Below are 21,495 nucleotides of genomic sequence, written 5' to 3' on the forward strand. Positions count from 1 at the left end.
GATGAGAATTGAAACGTCTGCAATGGTTACAAGTTCAGTTGCTTTAGATTTACTGATATTAGACACACCTATTGATTAGATATCAGCCAATCACAGCTGGCGTGTGGCCCCGGGACGTCTATCTCTGGTTCTGTTCACTCTCATTGTCTGACTGTGATCTGTAAGGACTCCCCCCCTCTGGGCCCTTTCCCGGTGCCGGTCCCACTAACCTCTGTGGTACTGGGGCAAGAGACTGGCAAACCTGGCACTGAGCAGTGTCTCTTAGGGCCACACCGGGGCAACACCGGGGCTCCACAAACACACATGGAGCAGAGCCCGGCACTATGTTCCCTCCTCTCACTTCCAAACACAAACTTGTGATAGGGCCCTTAGATTGTAAGCTCACTGGGGCAGGGACTGATGGGAATGGGATAGGGCCCTTAGATTGTAAGCTCACTGGGGCAGGGGCTGATGGGAATGGGATAGGGCCCTTAGATTGTAAGCTCACTGGGGCAGGGGCTGATGGGAATGTGATAGGGCCCTTAGATTGTAAGCTCACTGGGGCAGGGGCTGATGGGAATGTGATAGGGCCCTTAGATTGTAAGCTCACTGGGGCAGGGACTGATGGGAATGGGATAGGGACCTTAGATTGTAAGCTCACTGGGGCAGGGGCTGATGGGAATGGGATAGGGACCTTAGATTGTAAGCTCACTGGGGCAGGGACTGATGGGAATGGGATAGGGACCTTAGATTGTAAGCTCACTGGGGCAGGGACTGATGGGAATGGGATAGGGACCTTAGATTGTAAGCTCACTGGGGCAGGGGCTGATGGGAATGGGATAGGGACCTTAGATTGTAAGCTCACTGGGGCAGGGACTGATGGGAATGTGATAGGGACATTAGATTGTAAGCTCACTGGGGCAGGGACTGATGGGAATGGGATAGGGACCTTAGATTGTAAGCTCACTGGGGCAGGGACTGATGGGAATGGGATAGGGACCTTAGATTGTAAGCTCACTGGGGAAGGGGCTGATGGGAATGTGATAGGGACCTTAGATTGTAAGCTCACTGGGGCAGGGGCTGATGGGAATGGGATAGGGACCTTAGAATGTAAGCTCACTGGGGCAGGGGCTGATGGGAATGGGATAGGGACCTTAGATTGTAAGCTCACTGGGGCAGGGGCTGATGGGAATGGGATAGGGGCCTTAGATTGTAAGCTCACTGGGGCAGGGGCTGATGGGAATGGGATAGGGACCTTAGATTGTAAGCTCACTGGGGCAGGGACTGATGGGAATGTGATAGGGACATTAGATTGTAAGCTCACTGGGGCAGGGACTGATGGGAATGGGATAGGGACATTAGATTGTAAGCTCACTGGGGCAGGGGCTGATGGGAATGTGATAGGGACCTTAGATTGTAAGCTCACTGGGGCAGGGAATGATGGGAATGTGATAGGGACATTAGATTGTAAGCTCACTGGGGCAGGGGCTGATGGGAATGGGATAGCGGCCTTAGATTGTAAGCTCACTGGGGCAGGGACTGATGGGAATGTGATAGGGACATTAGATTGTAAGCTCACTGGGGCAGGGGCTGATGGGAATGGGATAGCGGCCTTAGATTGTAAGCTCACTGGGGCAGGGAATGTAGGAATGTGCCCCCCCGGCATTCCCAGTACCCAGAGGCATAAACAGCCCCCCCAGCCCAATAAATAGTGACTGTCTGTGGCACCTTACAGCCCCCCTGGCATTCCCAGTACCCAGAGGCACAAACAGCCCCCCCAGCCCAATAAATAGTGACTGTCTGTGGCACCTTACAGCCCCCCCCTGGCATTCCCAGTACCCAGAGGCACAAACAGCCCCCCCAGCCCAATAAATAGTGACTGTCTGTGGCACCTTACAGCCCCCCTGGCAGTGGGTAAGTGGGTAAGTGGGTAAGTGGACACTGTAGAAGGGCAATGGCAGATAAGATGCAAGTGTGAATCAGCTGAAGGGTTAAACTGCTGTAGCTCCGCCCACCCCAGTGACATCAGGCTGCTGAGAGCGCAGACAGCACAGAGCGCTGGTACCAGAGCATCTCTCCCTGCAGCATCCGACTCCTGCACCCCCCCAGCCTGGGACTCCCGGCCCCCCATCCAGCTACTCCCTGCAACCCTGTCTGCATCTGTCTACTGACTGCTACACTCACAGCCCGGGGGCCGCACAATCCATTCTCTGCAACACCGAGAGAGACACCGAGAGAGACATAGAGAGAGAGACATAGAGAGAGAGACATAGAGAGAGAGAGACACTGAGAGACATAGAGAGAGAGACATAGAGAGAGAGACATAGAGAGAGAGAGACACTGGGGGACACACACAAGCATATACACTAACACACAGACACTAATACATAAATACATTGCACACACTCACACACACACTCAAGCTCACACACACACTCAGATACACACACTGTTATTAGCTGGGGGTGCCATTGTATTATAGGAATTACACACACTCAGACACACTCACACCCACACATACACTCACACTCAAGCTCACACACTCACACACACACTCAGATACACACACACTATAGGAATTACACACACTCAGACACACTCACACCCATACATACACTCACACACTCACTTACACACACACTCACACACACACTCAGATACACACACTCACACTATAGGAATTACACACACTCAGACACACTCACACCCACACATACACTCACACACTCACTTACACACACACTCAGACACTCACACTCAAGCTCACACACACTCACACTATAGGAATTACACACAATGCTATGACTCCATACCCCATGGTACCACAATACCTGAGTGTTACAGAGGCAGCACTCTCAGCCCTGCAAGCACAATGGACTGAAGCAGACCTCAAACAGAACCAGCAAAACATCCTATGGATCTAGAACAGAACCAGCACCACAACCAATCCTAGTGGGTCTAGAACCCTTGCTGCAACCAAGGAATTCCAGAGCATCCAACAGAACCAGCAGATCCCCCTAAAAAACATCCAAAAGAATCTCTGACCAGAACCAGGACTCAATACAGCACCATATGAGGGAGAGGGATCCAGGAAGGACCCGACAGAACATCCCATGGGTTTGTGGGTTCTGTAGGCCACAGTGAGCAGATAGGGTGCCACTCATGTCTGTCACTGGAGCCCCAATGGCTGACACCGATCTGCAGGCTCCCCCCCTTCCTGCCCATAGAACTGGGGGGCTGCTGCAGCATCTGGAGGCTGAGTGACCCTGAATCCCGGAGCAAGGTGAGTGCCGGGGCCCAATTGGGGGGTGTTGGGGGGCTACACCTCTGCCATTACCTGTGTGTGTAAGTGTGTGTGTGTAAGTGTGTGTGTGTAATTGTGTAGGATGTGCAGGGGCAAATGAGCAATAAAGCATCAGCCCCTAGTACAATGGCACCCCCATCTAATAATAGTAATTTACTCATTAGTACTAATAGAGAGGGGGCGTTCCCTATAATCACTTGCAGCCAATCAGTGGGCGGCCCCGACTGACTTAATGGGGCCAAATCCTGCAACCCAGGAATAAAGCAGCACAGTACTGTGAGGGGCCCGATCTGTTCTGGGATAGGGAGACTGTGAGTAATGCCACGGGGTAAGGGATCCTCTGAGTACTGATATGGGATAGGGAGACTGTGAGTAATACCACGGGGTAAGGGATCCTCTGAGTACTGATATGGGATAGGGAGACTGTGAGTAATGCCACGGGGTAAGGGACCCTCTGAGTACTGATATGGGATAGGGAGACTGTGAGTAATACCACGGGGTAAGGGACCCTCTGAGTACTGATATGGGATAGGGAGACTGTGAGTAATGCCACGGGGTAAGGGACCCTCTGAGTACTGATATGGGATAGGGAGACTGTGAGTAATGCCACGGGGTGAGGGATCCTCTGAGTACTGATATGGGATAGGGAGACTGTGAGTAATACCACGGGGTAAGGGATCCTCTGAGTACTGATATGGGATAGGGAGACTGTGAGTAATGCCACGGGGTAAGGGTTCCTCTGAGTACTGATATGGGATAGGGAGACTGTGAGTAATGCCACGGGGTAAGGGATCCTCTGAGTACTGATATGGGATAGGGAGACTGTGAGTAATACCACGGGGTAAGGGTTCCTCTGAGTACTGATATGGGATAGGGAGACTGTGAGTAATGCCACGGGGTAAGGGTTCCTCTGAGTACTGATATGGGATAGGGAGACTGTGAGTAATACCACGGGGTAAGGGTTCCTCTGAGTACTGATATGGGATAGGGAGACTGTGAGTAATGCCACAGGGTAAGGGACCCTCTGAGTACTGATATGGGATAGGGAGACTGTGAGTAATGCCACGGGGTAAGGGTTCCTCTGAGTACTGATATGGGATAGGGAGACTGTGAGTAATGCCACGGGGTAAGGGATCCTCTGAGTACTGATATGGGATAGGGAGACTGTGAGTAATACCACGGGGTAAGGGTTCCTCTGAGTACTGATATGGGATAGGGAGACTGTGAGTAATGCCACGGGGTAAGGGTTCCTCTGAGTACTGATATGGGATAGGGAGACTGTGAGTAATACCACGGGGTAAGGGTTCCTCTGAGTACTGATATGGGATAGGGAGACTGTGAGTAATGCCACGGGGTAAGGGTTCCTCTGAGTACTGATATGGGATAGGGAGACTGTGAGTAATACCACGGGGTAAGGGACCCTCTGAGTACTGATATGGGATAGGGAGACTGTGAGTAATGCCACGGGGTAAGGGACCCTCTGAGTACTGATATGGGATAGGGAGACTGTGAGTAATACCACGGGGTAAGGGATCCTCTGAGTATGATATGGGATAGGGAGACTGTGAGTAATGCCACGGTGGTAAGGGATCCTCTGAGTACTGATATGGGATAGGGGAGACTGTGAGTAATGCCACGGGGAAGGGATCCTCTGAGTACTGATATGGGATAGGGAGACTGTGAGTAATGCCACGGGGTAAGGGATCCTCTGAGTACTGATATGGGATAGGGAGACTGTGAGTAATGCCACGGGTGAGGGACCCTCTGAGTACTGATATGGGATAGGGAGACTGTGAGTAATGCCAACGGGGTGAGGGATCCTCTGAGTACTGATATGGGATAGGGAGACTGTGAGTAATGCCACGGGGTAAGGGATCCCTCTGGTACTGATATGGGATGGGAGACTGTGAGTAATGCCACGGGGTAAGGGATCCTCTGAGTACTGATATGGGATAGGGAGACTGTGAGTAATGCCACGGGGTGAGGGATCCTCTGAGTACTGATATGGGATAGGGAGACTGTGAGTAATGCCACCGGGTGAGGGATCCTCTGAGTACTGATATGGGATAGGGAGCTGTGAGTAATACCACGGGGTAAGGGACCCTCTGAGTACTGATATGGGATAGGGAGACTGTGAGTAATACCACGGGGTAAGGGACCCTCTGAGTACTGATATGGGATAGGGAGACTGTGAGTAATGCCACGGGGTAAGGGATCCTCTGAGTACTGATATGGGATAGGGAGACTGTGAGTAATACCACGGGTAAGGGACCCCCTGAGTACTGATATGGGATAGGGAGACTGTGAGTAATGCCGTGGGTAAGGGACCCTCTGAGTACTGATAAGGATAGGGAGACTGTGAGTAATACCACGGGGTGAGGACCCTCTGAGTACTGATATGGGATAGGGAGACTGTGAGTAATGCCACGGGGTAAGGGTTCCTCTGAGTACTGATATGGGATAGGGAGACTGTGTAGTAATACCACGGGGTGAGGGACCCCTTCTGAGTACTGATATGGGATAGGGAGACTGTGAGTAATGTCACGGGGTGAGGGACCCTCTGAGTACTGATATGGGATAGGGAGACTGTGAGTTAATGCAGGGGTACGGGTTCCTCTGAGTATGATATGGGATAGGGAGACTGTGAGTAATGCAGGGTTAAGGGACCCCTGAGTACTGATATGGGTGGGACTGGAGTTGCAGTAAGTTCGTACTGAAGTGGAGACTGTGTTAATACCACGGGTCTAGGACTTCGGTACTGATATGGATAGGGAGACTGTGAGTAATACAGGGGTAGGGACCTCTGAGTACTGGATATTGGGAGTGGGAGACTGTGAGTAATATGCTACGGTAGTCAGACAGTGAGGGTTCCTCTGAGTATAGATGGGATAGGAGACTGTGAGTAAATGCGTGGGGTAAGAGCACCCTCTGAGTACTGATATGGGAATGGGGGATGTGCGTATGCACGGGTGGGGGACCCCCTGTAGTTGATATGGGAGGAGACTGTGAGTAATACAGGGGTAAGGGACTCTGAGTACTGATTGGGATAGGGAGACTGTGAGTCATAGCCACGGGGTAGGGTCTCTGAGTACATAGATGTGCGGATAGGGAGACTGTGAGTAATGCCACGGGGTAAGGGACCCTCTGAGTAATGATTATGGGATAGGAGACTGTGAGTTATGCACGGGTAGGACCCTGGTACTGATATGGATAGGGAGACTGTGAGTAATGCCGGGTAAGGGACCCTCGAGTATGATATGGGATAGGGAGACTGTGAGTAATGTAAGGGTAAGGGTTCCTCTGAGTACTGATATGGGATAGGGAGACTGTGAGTAATGCGTGGGGTAAGGGACCTCTGATACTGATATGGGATAGGGAGACTGTGAGTAACTACCACGGGGTAAGGGACCGTGAAGGTCTGAGTCTGATAATGGGATAGGGGAACTGTGAGGTATGCCGGACGGGTAAGGGACCCTCTGAGTTACTGATTTGGGATAAGGGTGAGACTGGAGTAATGCCACGGGTAGTACGGGTCCCTCTGAGTAATAATGGGATAGGGAGACTGTGAGTAATGCCACGGGTAAGGGGTTCCTCTGAGTATGATTGCGGATAGGGAGACTGTGAGTAATCGCACGGTAGGGTTACTTGAGTACTGATTGGGTGGGAACTGGTGGTAATGCCAGGGGTAAAGGGACTTCCTCTGGTACTGATATGGGATAGGGGGGACTGTGGATATGCCACGGGGTAAGGACCTGACTGGAGTAATGGGTAGATCGGTGATGGGGAACTGTTGAGTAAGGCGCGGTAGGGACTGAGTAATGATATGGGATAGGGCTTGTGAGTAATGCACGGGGTGGACCCATCTGAGTTACGTGATATGGGAGGAACTGTGAGTATGCCACGGGGTAAGGGATCCTCTGAGTACTGATTGGCGATAGGGAGATGTGGTAATCGCACGCGGGTAAGGGCACCTGCAGGTACCTGATATGGGATAGGGGACTGGATGAGTTAATGCCACGGGTAAGGGATTCCTCTGAGTACTGATATGGGATGGACACTGGATAAATGCCACGTGGTGGTTCTCTGAGGGACTGATTGGGATAGGGAAGGACTGTGTGAGTAATGCACGGGGTAAAGAGTGCCTCTGAGTACTGATATGGGTAGGAGACTGTGAGTGAATACACGGGTAAGGTTCCTCTGAGTCTGATAGTGGGATGGGAACTGTGAGTAATGCCGGTGGGGTAAGGGGTCTCTGAGTACTGATATGAGGATAGGGAACTGTGGTAATACACGGGAGTAAGGGTTCCTCTGAGTACCGATAATGGGATACGGGAGACTGTGGTAATAGCCACGGGGTAAGCGGTTCCTTGGAGTTACTGATATGGGTGGATATGGTGAGTAATGCCACGGTGTTAGGTTCTCTGATACTGTATGGGGTAGGGAGACTGTGAGTAATGCGACGGGTAAGAGTTCCTTGAGTACTGATAGGATAGGGAGAGACTGGTGAAGTAATACGCGGGTAGGGTCCTCAGGTACTGAATATGGGATCGAGGGAGACTGTGGTGATATGCCGGTGGGTAAGGGTTCCGTCTGAGACTGATTAGATGGGAAGGGAGACTTGAATGGAATACACGGGGTAAGGGATCCTCTGAGTACTGTATATGGGTAGGGGAGACTGTGGTAACGCCACGGGGTAAGGGACCTCTGAGTATAAGTGGGTAGGGAGACTGTGAGTAATGCCACGGGGTAGGGATCCATCTGAGGTACTCGTCATGGGAGATGGAGACTTGTGAGTAATGCCCGGGGTAAGGTTCCTCTGAGTACTGATATTGGATATGGGAGACTGTGAGTATGCAGGGGTAGAGTTCTCGCTGAGTTACTATATGGGGATAGGCGATGACTGTGAGTATTACCACGGGGTAAGGGGTTCCTCTGAGTCTGATATGGATAGGGAGATGTGAGTATAGCACGGGGTAAGGGTCTGCTGAGTATGATATGGGATAGGGAGATGTGAGTAATGCCACGGGGTAAGGGTTCCTCGCCGTATGTGCAGAGAGATTCATAGCAGTTCTAGAGAAATATGTATGCTTGTGGGGATAGAAGGACGATGGCGGTTTGTACTCAAATTGCAGCTTTCTCAAAGCTCTGCGGGGGATTGTGGGTGGGTAAGGGGAGGGATAGCCGTACTCACACGGTGGGATTGTGGGTAAGGGGAGGGATAGCCGTACTCACAGGGGGATTGTGGTGGGATAGGGGAGGGTAAGCCGTACTCAACGGTGGGATTGTGGGTGGGTAAGGGGGGGATAGCCGTACTCACGGTGGGATTGTGGGTGGGTAGGGGAGGGATAGCCGTACTCACACGGTGGGATTGTGGGTAAGGGCGGGATAGCCGTATCACACGGTGGGATTGTGGTGGGTAGGGAGGGGATAGCCGTACTCACACGGTGGGATTGTGGGTAAGGGAGGGATAGCCGTACTCAACGGTGGGATTGTGGGTGGTAAGGAGGGATAGCCGTACTCACACGGTGGATTTGTGGTAAGGGGATGGATAGCGCAGTGATAGCGTACTCACACGGTGGGATGTGGGTGGGGGGCAGGGATAGCCGATTGGTGGGTGGGTAGGGGAGGGATAGCCGTATCACCGGTGGATTGTGGGTGGGAGGGGGGATAGCCGTACTCCACGGTGGGAATTGTGGGTGGGTAAGGGGAGGGATAGCCGTACTCACGGTGGGTTGGTGGGTAGGTGGGGGATAGGCCGTACTCACAGGCGGGATTAGTGGGTGGGGGGGAACGTACACAGGTGGGATTGTGGGTGGGTAGGGGAGGGATGCCGTACTCACACGGTGGGATTGTGGGTGGGTAAGGGGAGGGATAGCCGTACTCACGAGTGGGGGATTGTGGGTAAGGGGCGGGATAGCCGTACTCACACGTAGTTGTTGGTGTAAGGGGAGGGATAGCCGTACTCCACGGTGGGATTGTGGTAAGGGGAGGGATAGCCGTACTCACACGGTGGGAGTGTGGGTGGGTAAGGGGAGGGATGCCGTACTCACACGGGGATGATTGTGAGGTAGGGGAGGGATAGCCGTACTCACACGGTGGGATTGTGGTGGTAAGGGGCGGGATAGCCGTACTCACCGGTGGGTGGTGGATAAGGGGAGGATAGCCGTACTCACACGGTGGGATTGTGGGTGGTAAGGGGAGGGATAGCCGTACTCACACGGTGGATTGTGGGTGGGTAAGGGGGGAGATAGCCGTACTCACACGGTGGGATTGTGGGTGGGTAAGGGGAGGGATAGCCGTACTCACACGGTGGGATTGGTGGTGGGTAAGGGGAGGATAGCCGTACTCAAGGCGGGGATTGTGGGTAAGGGGAGGGATAGCCGACTCAACGGTGGGATTGTGGGTGGTAAGGGGGGGGGGGATAGCCGTACTCACACGGTGGGATTGTGGTGGGTAAGGGGAGGGAATGCGTACTCACACGGTGGGATTGTGGGTGGGTAAGGGGAGGATAGCCGTACTCACACGGTGGGATTGTGGGTAAGGGGAGGGATAGCCGTACTCACACGGTGGGATTGTGGGTGGGTAAGGGGGGATACGCCGTACTCAACGGTGGGATTGTGGGTGGGGGGGGATAGCGGTCCCACGGTGGATTGTGGGTGGGTAAGGGGAGGATAGTGCGTACTCACGGCTGGGAGGTTGTGGGTAAGGGGAGGGATAGCCGTACTCACACGGTGGGATTGTGGTGGGTAAGGGAGGGATAGCCGTACTCACACGGTGGGATTGTGGGTGGGTAAGGGGGGGTAGCCGTACTCACACGGCGGATTGTGGGGTGGGTAAGGGGAGGGGATAGCCGTACTCACACGGTGGGATTGTGGGTGGGTAAGGGAGGGATAGCCGTACTCACACGGTGGGATTGTGGGTGGGTAAGGGGGGGGTAGCCGTATCACACGGTGGGATTGTGGGTAGGGGAAGGGATAGCCGTACTCACACGGTGGGATTGTGGGGGTAAGGGGAGGGATAGCCGTACTCACAACGGTGGGATTGTGGGTAAGGGGAGGGATAGCCGTACCGGTGGGTTGTGGTAGGCGGGATAGCGTACTCAACAGGGGATTGTGGCTGGGTAGGGGAGGGATAGCCGTACTCACACGGTGGGATTGTGGGTAAGGGGAGGGATAGCCGTATCACACGGTGGGATTGTGGGTGGGTAAGGGGGGGATAGCGTACTCACACGGGCGGGATTGTGGGTGGGTAAGGGGAGGATAGCCGTATCACACGGGGGATTGTGGGTGGGTAAGGGAGGGATAGCCGTACTCACACGGTGGGATTGTGGGGTAAGGGGGGGATAGCCGTACTCACACGGGGGATTGTGGGTAAGGGGCGGGATAGCCGTACTAACGGTGGGATTGTGGGTGGGTAGGGAGGGATGCCGTTCTCACAAACGGTGGGATTTGTGGGTGGGGAGGATAGCCGTACTCACACGGTGGGATTGTGGGTGAAGGGAGGGATAGCCGTACTCACACGGTGGGATTGTGGGTGGGTAAGGGGCGGGATAGCCGTACTCACACGGTGGGATTGTGGGTAAGGGGAGGGATAAGCGTACGATCACATGGGATTGTGGGTAAGGGGACGGGATAGCCGTACTCACGGACGGTGGGATTGTGGGTGGGTAAGGGGCGGGATAGCCGTACTCACACGGGGGATTGTGGGTAGGGAGGGTGAGAAGAAGGGATAAGAGGGGCGCGATGGCGTGTGTAAGGGGGAGTGGGACAGGTCGGGCGGCGTGAGGGTCGTGCGGAGAGTGTGAGGGGCGACGGTGCGGGGGGGGGCCGAGACGGAGCACCGCAGGCGAGACAGGAGGGGGTGAATAGCGTAGGGGAAGGTACGCGCGTGTATGAGCAGATATGGTGCGGGGCTGGGATGCGGGGATGGGTTCTTGGATGGTGTGTCTGCATTGGGTTGATAATGTAACGTGATTCGACAGATCGCGGGGTAAGGGCGACGCGTAAAGGGCAGCGGGCCGATATATGCGCAGGAAAACCAAGAGGGAGGTCGGCGGCGGCGGAGTGGGGGGCGGGGCCTCACAGCGTCGGACGGTCGGGTGGACGAGGCTGAGGTGCTAACACGGGCGGTGTTGCTCGCCTCGGCGGGCGCCGCGTGAGACGTGGAGTGGCGCGCGCGGCCGAGCGGCAGCGCGCGCGCGCCGGTCTCCGGCGCGCGCGGGGCGCCGACCTAGGCGCGACGGGAAGTTGGGGCGGCGCGGGCGGCCGGGCGACGCGACGAGGCGGTGGACCGAAATGGCTCCGCCCCGCCCCGCCCGGCCCCCCACCCGGGGTGAGTGAGTTGTAGGGCACCTGGCCAGACCGGGGGTGAGTCGAGTGGTAGGAACACGCGCAAGCACCGGGGGTCGAGTGAGTGTAGGACACGGCCAACCGGGGGTCGCACTGCACGCTCCGCTACGCACCGCACGAGCCGGGGGTGGAGTGAGTGTAGGACAGGCCAGACCGGCTAGGGTTGAGTGAGTGTGGGAACAGGCAGACGGGGGTGAGTTGATGTAAGGACAGGCCAGACGGAGGGGTGAGTGAGGTACGAGACAGCACAACCGGGGGTGGAGTGAGTGTAGGCCAGACCGGGGGTGGAGTGAGTGTAGGACAGGCCAGACGGGCGGTGGAGTGATGTGGCCAGACTGGGGTTGAGTGAGTGTAGGCAGACCGGGGCGGGATGAGTAAGTGTATGGCACGCCGGGGCTGAGTGAGTGTAGGACAGACTAGGGTAGTGAGTGTAGGCAAACGGCAGACTGGGGTGAGTGAGTGGTAGGACAGGCCAACCGGGGGTGAGTAGTGTAGGACAGGCCCAAGACCGGGGGAGTGAGCTGTAGAGCAGGCAGACTTGGGGGTGAGTGAGTGTAGGACTGGCCACGCACTGGGGTGAGTGAGTGTAGGACAGGCGCAGAACTGGGGTGAGTGAGTATAGGAACTGCCAGAACTGGGGTGAGTGACGTGTAGGACAGCCCAACTGGGGGTGAGTGACGTAGTAGGACAGGCCAGACTGGGGGGTGAAGTGAGTATAACGGATCGCAGAACTGGGGCGTGACCGTGAGTGCTAGGACAGGCCAGACCGGGGTGCAGTGGGTGGTGTCAGGACAGGCCACAAGGGGGTGAGTGAGTGAAGGACAGTGCCAGACTGGGGGGTGAGTGAGTATACGGCTGGCCAGACTGGGGTGAGTGAGTGTAAGGACAGGCCCAGACTGGGGGTGAGTGAGTATAGGAACTGGCCCAGACTGGGGTGAGTGAGTGTAGGACAGGCCAGACCGGGGGGTGAGTGAGTGTAGGACTGGCGCAAGACCGGGGGTGAGTGAGGTAGGACAGGCCCAGACCGGGGGTGAGTGAGTGTAGGACAGGCGCCCAGACCGGGGGTGAGTGAGTATAGGCACTTGCCCAGCCTGGGGGTGAGTGAGTGTAAAGGACTGGCCAGACCGGGTGAGTGAGTTAGGACAGGCCAGACTGGGGGTGTGAGTGAGTGTAGGACAGGCCAGCCGGGGTGAGTGAGTGTAAGACAGGCAGACATACCGGGGGGCGAGTGAGTGCTAGGGCCTATTGTTTTCTCCTATCCCATGTAACTGGAGGAGGTCCCAAGCCGGACTTGGACATTTTCTTACTATTGAGTGCTATTCTGATACCTACTGGGAGCTGCTAATCCTGCTCCTTCCCATCTGCTTGCTGCTAGATCGCTGCTGGGGGGGGCGGGGGGGGATATCCACTCCAACTTGCTCAAAATATATTCTATCCGGTATGGTTATCAAAATAATGAGAAAAGAAGAGCACCTACACTTACAGAACAAGAAATGAGATCAAGCTATTTTTTTTGTTTGTGTCCCACCTCGTTGCATGATGCTTCTGTAACATAAACTGTGGTATGTGGCTAGGCCGAGGTCCTTCCGTGCCGTCGCATGCGCTTGGCTTAATCCCTGGCATCACTTTGTCACTTCCCTGTTTGGACTTTCCCCATTATTCAGCAGGAGGCTGTTTAACAAGGGGAGCTGTTTGATATGGCCTCGATGGCGCAGTGTGGGGCTCCTGAGGGGGAAGAAAAAAAAAGAAAAAACCAGACAAAAAACGCCTCTAATAATAGAAATGGCTTCCCCTAGTGCTAGATGTATCATGTTCGGCGGTAGCCCTCATTTTAACCTTTACACTGCCAGCAACACAGATGAAATGGGCAAAAAAGTTACTGGTTTCCATCTAATCTCCTTCATTTTAATGAGTAGAAAAGAGTTTTTAGATAAGTGGGTGGCCTAGGCATACGTACAATTGAACTAAACTGTTTTGGGATCTGAAAGAAGGAACGGATTGCTCTTGTCTGTACTGGCAACTTGGACTTGACTTGACCAGATTTAAATTCAGTGGGAAGAAGGTTTCATCATGCGGGGATGCATTCAGTCCGCGACAAACTCATCTCACTGTTTATCAGTGAAAACTTTATGGGAATAAACTGGAACTGAACTAGGAGAAGAGTTTTTTCTGCACCCATGAGTTTTCACGTGATAAACCAGGAGATAACTGTGTCTCGCTAAACTGAACTGGCCTTTATTTTTCTTGTGAGTAGAAATTTCCTGAACGTAAGGACCTCGGGCAGGTAGATACAATCACTGGCCCAAATGAATGATGGGTCACTTGTATGTTCTGTCTACGTTATTGGATTTAAGGTCTCCCATACACGTTAAGATGTGCTCGTCTGGCGAGGCTGCCAAGCGAGCAGATCTTCTCCAATTATCCCCACCTACGGGTGGGCGGGAAAACATAGGCAATTCCAAGTTGTTATATCCGATTCCGGCAATTATATGGGAGCAATGGACAATCGCAGTTTAGCTCGTTGATGCGGTCCCCGGATCTGACTAAAATTCTTTTAAACCTTCCCCCAATCGATATCTGCCCAATTTCAGGCCAGATATCCAGTGTCCATGTCCTCTGATCTCTGCCCCTAACAATGGGCCCGACTAAGCGCTGCCGAATCAGTCCAAGGGCGACCCTACCAGCAGCTAGAATCGGCTCGTGTAATATGGGCACCTTTACCTAAGGAGTTCATGATGCAACACATGATGCTCAATCACATCACTTACAAGGGAATAAGAGGGAATCAATCAGCCTGGATCCAGACCTGTTGTAGACAAACTCCCAATCAATGACAACTGTTTTTGTGTGAATTAAAATTATCTGAACATAATCGAAAGTTGAGGAGAGGACTGAATCAATCATGAACATGACTAAACTTGTACAGGCAACATAGCCACGTTATCCGCACAATCTGGTTTTCAGCAGATTGGCTCATCTCCCATATGTAACGGAATTAAGAACAAACAATAATCATGATCATATATCCTATGCACTGTACAAACACTTGTAAATCTGAATGTGAATTATTTAACTTACTTTCAACAATGACTTTCACCAATGATTGTTTGATTGGAATTGTTCATAACCCAGAGCAAATACAGTTTGCATTTTAGCACCAATATTGCTCCGTGTCCCTGGATGGTGAGAAAGCACCTCCGATGGGGCCGCGCTCTCTCCTCCGCTTGCCGAGGCGTCAATAAATTTCATCCATTGAAAGTTGCTTGATTTATAAGTTCTTTTATTAGGCCAAAAAATATTATTTTGGGGGTTGGGTGGTCCTTTAAGATTGTTACTCAGATCATCCTAATGATCATTTAAGTGGCGATCCCGGCACAATCCATCCAATCATCGCAGGTCGGTCGGGCACGAACGATCACCACATCCGGGAGTTTTCTTCAGTTAGAAAATTGGCATTTGTAATGAGAATTGGGTTTGCAGTTTGAAATGTTCTTCATTATGGTATGGATTATGCGGCACCACCACAGTTGGCGTAATTTTTTGTCCGTTTTTCCTGAAATTTTTCATTGTTTTGGCAAATTTTCACAGTTGGGACAGATTCGCTAATCGCATATTTATGGGCAAACTCAATAACTTTCAGATACAGCTTGGGCCCTGCAACAATGAAAAGATCTTTAAAAATCTTATCTAAGTGGATGAGACTAAAGTTTCTCGGCAGCGCGCGTTGGATTCGCAGGCGAATTGCCGCTTTCGCCAAATTGTTTTTGTTTAAACTTGTGGAAAATATGACCACGGAAAAAAAACTTCAGTTGCAGACATCAAAAAAAAGTTTTGCCTTTGCTCAAAACTTGGGTGTGCTCCGTATAAAAAAAGGCGTGGTCACGACAAAATAGACACATAAAAAAAGAACCACGTGCGCAAAAAAAATCTGCAATAAACGAGCTTCATGTAGTCTTCATGAATTTGTCGGCTAAGCGAAAAGCGGACAGATTCGCTCATACCTTTAAGCGCGGCGAATTTCCACGTTATTAGCCATTGGCAGTAATTTTTGTGAAAGCGGTGAAAACATTTGCTGTGCAACATTTTTTTGTTGCAAATATCTTTCCGCTGCAAATTTTTTGCCTGCTTCCCAGACATCTGCCGGATGTGCCGGCAAACAAAATTGCTACGGACCGTACTTTTTTTTTTTCCAAGTTCGCAAATTTTTGACACGATATCGCTCGTCACTAATCTTAACCCGTGCAATGGAAGCTTTAGAGACAATAGAAAATCCCTTTCCAATGAACCACTGGCTGCCCCTTACCCTTAGGTGGCATATCACAAGCAGATTCCGCATCGCTTGGTGACGGGTGGGCGATAATCGGGGAGCATTTAGGGTAAAAAAAAATCTTCGATTGTTTGGCTGGGGCCAAAAGATAGGATTATGTGGGCAGCAATAGGGGCAGTCGGCTTTCGGGGACCGCATCAATGAGCCGATGCGGTCCCCGAAGTCCGACTAGAAATTTTCCTAACTTGGCTGAATTGATATCTGCCCCAACTTCAGGCCAGATATCGGTGGGCAGGCTCCTTGTTTTCCCCATACACGGGCCGATAAGACTGCTGAATTGGTCCAAGGGACCCATCATCGGCAGCTACAATCGCCCATGTATGGGGACCTTTAACCCTTTAGGAAATGCTCCCAGCTGGACCCAATGCTATATTAATGGCTGACACCCATTCCAGCCTCATATGCCATTAATGGCAATAGTCTACTGCGCAGCAGCCGCTGCGTTATACCCAACCCAATACGCCTCCAGATTCCATGAATAATGCAGCCCTGCTCAGACACATTCTTCATCTTATGGGCTTCTGCCCTTTTTTCTGTTTTGGAAAGAGTAAAATATTAAGGAGTTCCTGAGAGATTCCATCTGAGTTAATTTGTGTGCAGAGAGACGTAACGTTTCCTCCATTTTCTTTTTGGGCTGACGTGTAGGAAACAATCTTTGGGCATTTAAATGAAGAATGTTTTTACAGCGTCTTAAAATAATTAATTTATTAAACATATGGATTTAAAAAACCATTAATTTAGTGCAACATGTCGCGCTTAATAGATGACTGCTCCCACTTGAGTTTATAAACTTGCTGAATTTTATTTATTTGACCGTGATACTCAGAGTTCCCTGTATAACTCAGCCTGCAGCCTTGTGCCTTTATATGGCACAGAAACCCTCATGATGCTATACCTTAGTCATTTAAGTAGGGGGTGCATTATCCTTATAATACATGAGTGAATACTCAGAGTTCCCTGTATAACTCAGCCTGCAGCCTTGTGCCTTTATATGGGCACGAACCCCTCAGTGACTGCTATATCCCTTATCATTTACAGTAGGGGGTGCATTATCCCTTATAATACATGAGTGAATACTCAGAGTGTTCCCTGCTATAACTCAGCCTGCAGCCTTGGCCTTTATAATGGGCCCAGAACCCCTCAGTGACTGCTAATATCCTTATCATTTACAGTGGGGTGCATTATCCCTTTGATAATACATGAGTGATACTCAGACGCTTCCCTGTAGTAACTCAGCTGCAGCCCGTTGTGCGTGTTTGATCTGGGGGGGAAGGACTGCAGTGGCTGTAATAGTCCTTATCATTTACAGTAGGGTGGGTGATGGATCCCTTTAGGGATGAGTGATACTCAGAGTTCCCGTGTATAACTCAGCCTGAGGCCTTGTGCCTTTATATGGGGCACCAGAACCCCTCAGTGACTTGGCTAATATCCTTATCATTTACAGTAGGGGGTACATTATCCCTTATATACATGAGTGACTACCAGAGTTTCCTGTATAACTCAGCCTGCAGCCTTGGTGGCCTTTTTAGTGGGCACAAAGAACCCCTCAGTGACTGCTAAATAATTCCCTTATATTTACAGTAGGGGTACTTATCCCTTATAAACATGAGTGATACTCAGAGTCTCCCTGGTATAACTGAGCCTGTCAGCCTTGTGCCTTTATATGGGCCAGAACCCCTCAGTGACTGTAATATCCTTATCATTTACAAGTATGGGGGTAATTTATCCTTATAATACATGATGATACTCAGAGTTCCCTGTATAACTCAGCCTCAGGCCTTGTGCACTTTATAGGGCACAGAACCCTCAGTGACTGCTCAATATCTATCATTTACATAGGGGGTACATTAAATCTATATATACATGAGTGATACTCGAGAGTTCCTGTTCAACTCAGCCTGCACGCCTTGTGGCTTTATATGGGCCAGACCCAGTAATAACACATATTTTTATAATAGATTGTTTTCCCATTATCAGCTTTTTTTCCTACTGTCCTCACAATAAGGATATTACTGAACTACATTTTATGCGGGCAAACATTTCGATATAATATTATACCAAGTATAGGACCCATTATCCCAGCAATGCTTTGGCCTAGGCCAATTCCGATAAGAGGGTCGCTTTCCTGTAATTTGGATCTCATACTTTACGTCACTAAAAATCATAAACATTAATTCTAACTCATAGAATGGTTTTTGCATCCAAAAAGGATTATTTATGTCTTAGTTGGGATCAAGTACGACGATGACTGTTTTATTATTAACAGCGAAAGCGGAATCATTTAACCAAAAATAACCCAATAGGGCTGTTTCTGCCCCAAATACAGCGGGTAATTATAAGTCTTAGTTGGGATCAAGTACAGGTACTGTTTTATTATTAACAGGAAAGAGGGACATATTTAACTCATGAAATAGAAAACCAATATGGGCTGTTCTGTCCCAATAAGGGGTAATTATATCTTAGTTCGGGTCAAGTACAGGTAACTGTTTTATATTACAGAGAAAGGGATCAATTTACATGAAATAACCCAATAGGGCTGTTCGCCCCAATAAGGGGTAATTATATCCTTAGTGGGAATCAAGTACAGGTACTGGTTTTCTTATTACAGAGAAACAGGGATCATTTAAGCGCATTAAATAAACCCAATAGGGCTGTTCTGCCCCAGATAAGGGGTAATATATTCTCAGTTCGGATCCAACAGTACAGGTACTGCAGAACCCCTGTGTGGGCGCAGTAAAGGCTGAGGAGAGAAGGGGGGGTCCGGCGCTGTTCTAATACAGTGATCTAAGTGCCCCTGTCTTGTCAGGTGAGTCCTTGCCGCTCGGTACATAAAACACGCTCTGCCACTTTATTATTCATGCCTCTTTTTCGTCAGTCAGTGGTGCTTGAATAATAAAAACAGCCCGGGATCAAATGGGCAATTTACTCCACGCCTACACCAAACTGCTAACTGTTCTCTGGGCTCTGCCAAGCGTTGCCTCGATAATAGTGGGATTTGGTTAAACAGTAAATTAATGAATAATGAACATATCCAGGTTGATCAGTTTAGAGAGCACGCTTGCTTTGCCCAGCCGGTAAATGCCCCGGGGCTGGAAGTTAACTCTCAAACGGCACCTTTGCCTGTCTGTTGGGCTGGATAACTATTTTACAGCCCCAATTGGCTTGACAGACTGTAGGATGGGGGGGGAGGGGGGCGTCGCGATACAAGGAAAGGGCCGGGCCAGGCTCGTAGGGCTGTGTAATTTACAAAAAAAAGGAGATTGAAAAATAATCTTGTTATTAGCCATAAGGCAATCAATCCGCCTGGTAAATGGAAGGCGTAGGATACCGCGCAGCAAGGCCGAGGCACGGCAAATGGAAGATAATGAGTTGGCTTCAAGGGTTACCTTTCTTCTGTTCTTACTGGGTATATGGGAGCTTCTTAGCTTGTCCAACCAAGCAAGCTGGTGAGCATCATGGGAACTGGTAGTCCACAAACTCAGATGCAACATTGTATGCCAGCATCACTTTAGAGGTAGATGGTTATCAACATTCAGATTAGGACAGAATGGGACCTATTATTCTGCTCCCAATTAGAGGGGTAAATTTATCTAGTTGGACCAAAGTAACAGGTACTGGTTTTATTTAATTACAGAGAAAAGGGAATCATTAACCATTTAAATAACCTATAGGGCTGTTCTGCCATAAGGGTTAATCTATATCTTAGTTGGGATCAAGTACAGGCTAGCTGGGTTTTATTACTAACAGAGAAAAGGGAATATTTAAACCATGCTAAATAAACCTATAAGGGCCTGTTTCTCGCCATAAGGGGTAATTATATCTTAGTCTGGGGATCAAGCAGGTAACTGTTTTATTTATTCAACATGAGAAAAGGGAAATCATTTTAAACCATTAAATAAAAGCCCAAATAGGGCTGTTCTTGCCCCCAATAAGGGGTATTTATATCTTAGATTGGGATCAAGTACAGGTATGTTTTATTATTCACGAGAAAAGGGAATCATTAACCATGAAATAAACCAATAGGCGTTCTGCCCCCAATAAGGGGTAATTATATCTATTGGATCAAGTACAGGTACTGCTTTACTATTCACAGAGGAAAAAATTAGATAACTGGGCAGCAAACTGGAAATGAGGTTCAATGTTGATTGCCAAGTTTGGCACTTTGGTAGAAATAATATACAACGCAACTATCTCTGGAGTGGTAGTGTGTTGGGGGGTTTCTAATGGAGAAGGATCTAGGGGTTTTTTCGTTTGATACAAGTTGTCTAAAATTCCAGGCATGTCATTCTGTGGCTACTAAAGCAAATAAAGTGCTGTCCTTGTATAAAAAGGGCATTGACTCAGGATGAAACATAATTTTGCCCCTTTAATCGGTCCCCGGTAAGCGCTACCTTGAGTATACATAGTGCAGTTATGCGGCTCCAAGTCCTTAAGAAGGTATTAATTGAGCTGCGAGAGAGTGCAGAAGACTGCAAAACTAAACTGGTTAAGGGGAGAGAAGATTTAAACATGAGGTTTGAGACTGGTCGGGTGGGGTTGTTTTCTGTCTCTGAAAAGGAGGCCGCTTGCGAGGGGACATGATTTTACTCTGTACAAGTACATTAATAAGACGGGATTATAGCGCAGTTGGGGGATGTCTTTTTTCCCAATAAAACAAATCAACGCACCAGAAGGTCCCCTTTAGAATTAGAGGCAAAGGAGTTTTCCATTTGAAGCAGCGAGGGGGTTTTTTTCAACGGTGGAGGCGTGAGGTTGGGAATGCCCTTACCTAGTGATAGTCGGTAATGGATGATTCTGTTAATGGCCTAATAAGAGGGGCCTGGATGAGTTCTTGATGCAATAAGAATATCCAAGGCTATTGTGATACTAATACGTTAGCAGTTAGTACTAGTGGTTGTTTTATAGTGTATGTATGTGAGTGTATAGATTGGTAGGTGTGGGTTACGGTGTGCTGGTTTACTTGGATGGAGTTGAACTTGTGGACACTGGTCTTTTTCAACGCCTATGTAACTATGTAACTATGTACTATGTAACTATAAAGGGAATCATTCTAACCATGAAATAACCCTCCAATGGGCTGTTTCTGCCAAATAAGGGGGTAATTATATCTTAGTTGGGATCAAGTAACAGGTACTCGTTTTATTATTACCGGAGAAAGGGAATCATTTACCATGAAATAAACCAATTAAGGGCTGTAAAGAAATGTAAAGAACTACATTGTATAAGCAATCCCTGTCCATAGTTAGGCCCAGTCAGACTGATATCACCCAGTGGCCCGCGTTATTCTCATCGCAGCCCTTATAATTATGCTATACATACCATTTTAGTGTCCTCCATCTACAAAATGATGAGAAAGAGCCCTCTAGGCCAGGTTCTGCTGGTTCAGAAGCCAGGTCAGTCCAACAATGTTATTAGACCTGATGGAAGTGACACGTTAAGGAATCCGTGCCTTCCCTCCAGAAATAGAGATCTGGGAACCCAGTGTATCCAGGTCCAGAAATTGGGATTTTAAAAAAGGCCTGGAGGGCCCAGTACTT

At 50.1% G+C, this 21,495-nt stretch overlaps 1 protein-coding gene across 2 annotated transcripts in view; it reads left to right on the forward strand.

The window, feature by feature from the left end:
- The first annotated feature begins 2,700 nt into the window (after positions 1-2,700).
- The window catches only part of fndc4 (fibronectin type III domain containing 4), a 46,512-nt gene continuing 27,717 nt past the window's right edge, over positions 2,701-21,495 (forward strand). Inside the window, exon 1 of one of the 2 annotated variants that reach the window (XM_031901473.1) lies at positions 2,701-3,262. Coding sequence is in view for 1 of the 2 variants with exons in the window: in NM_001112944.1 (NP_001106415.1) it covers position 2,894 (1 nt within the window). In the remaining variant the exon portion in view is untranslated. 2 annotated transcript variants of the gene reach the window in all.

Source organism: Xenopus tropicalis, chromosome 5 (assembly GCF_000004195.4).
Source record: "Xenopus tropicalis strain Nigerian chromosome 5, UCB_Xtro_10.0, whole genome shotgun sequence".
Taxonomy (NCBI): Eukaryota; Metazoa; Chordata; class Amphibia; order Anura; family Pipidae; genus Xenopus; species Xenopus tropicalis.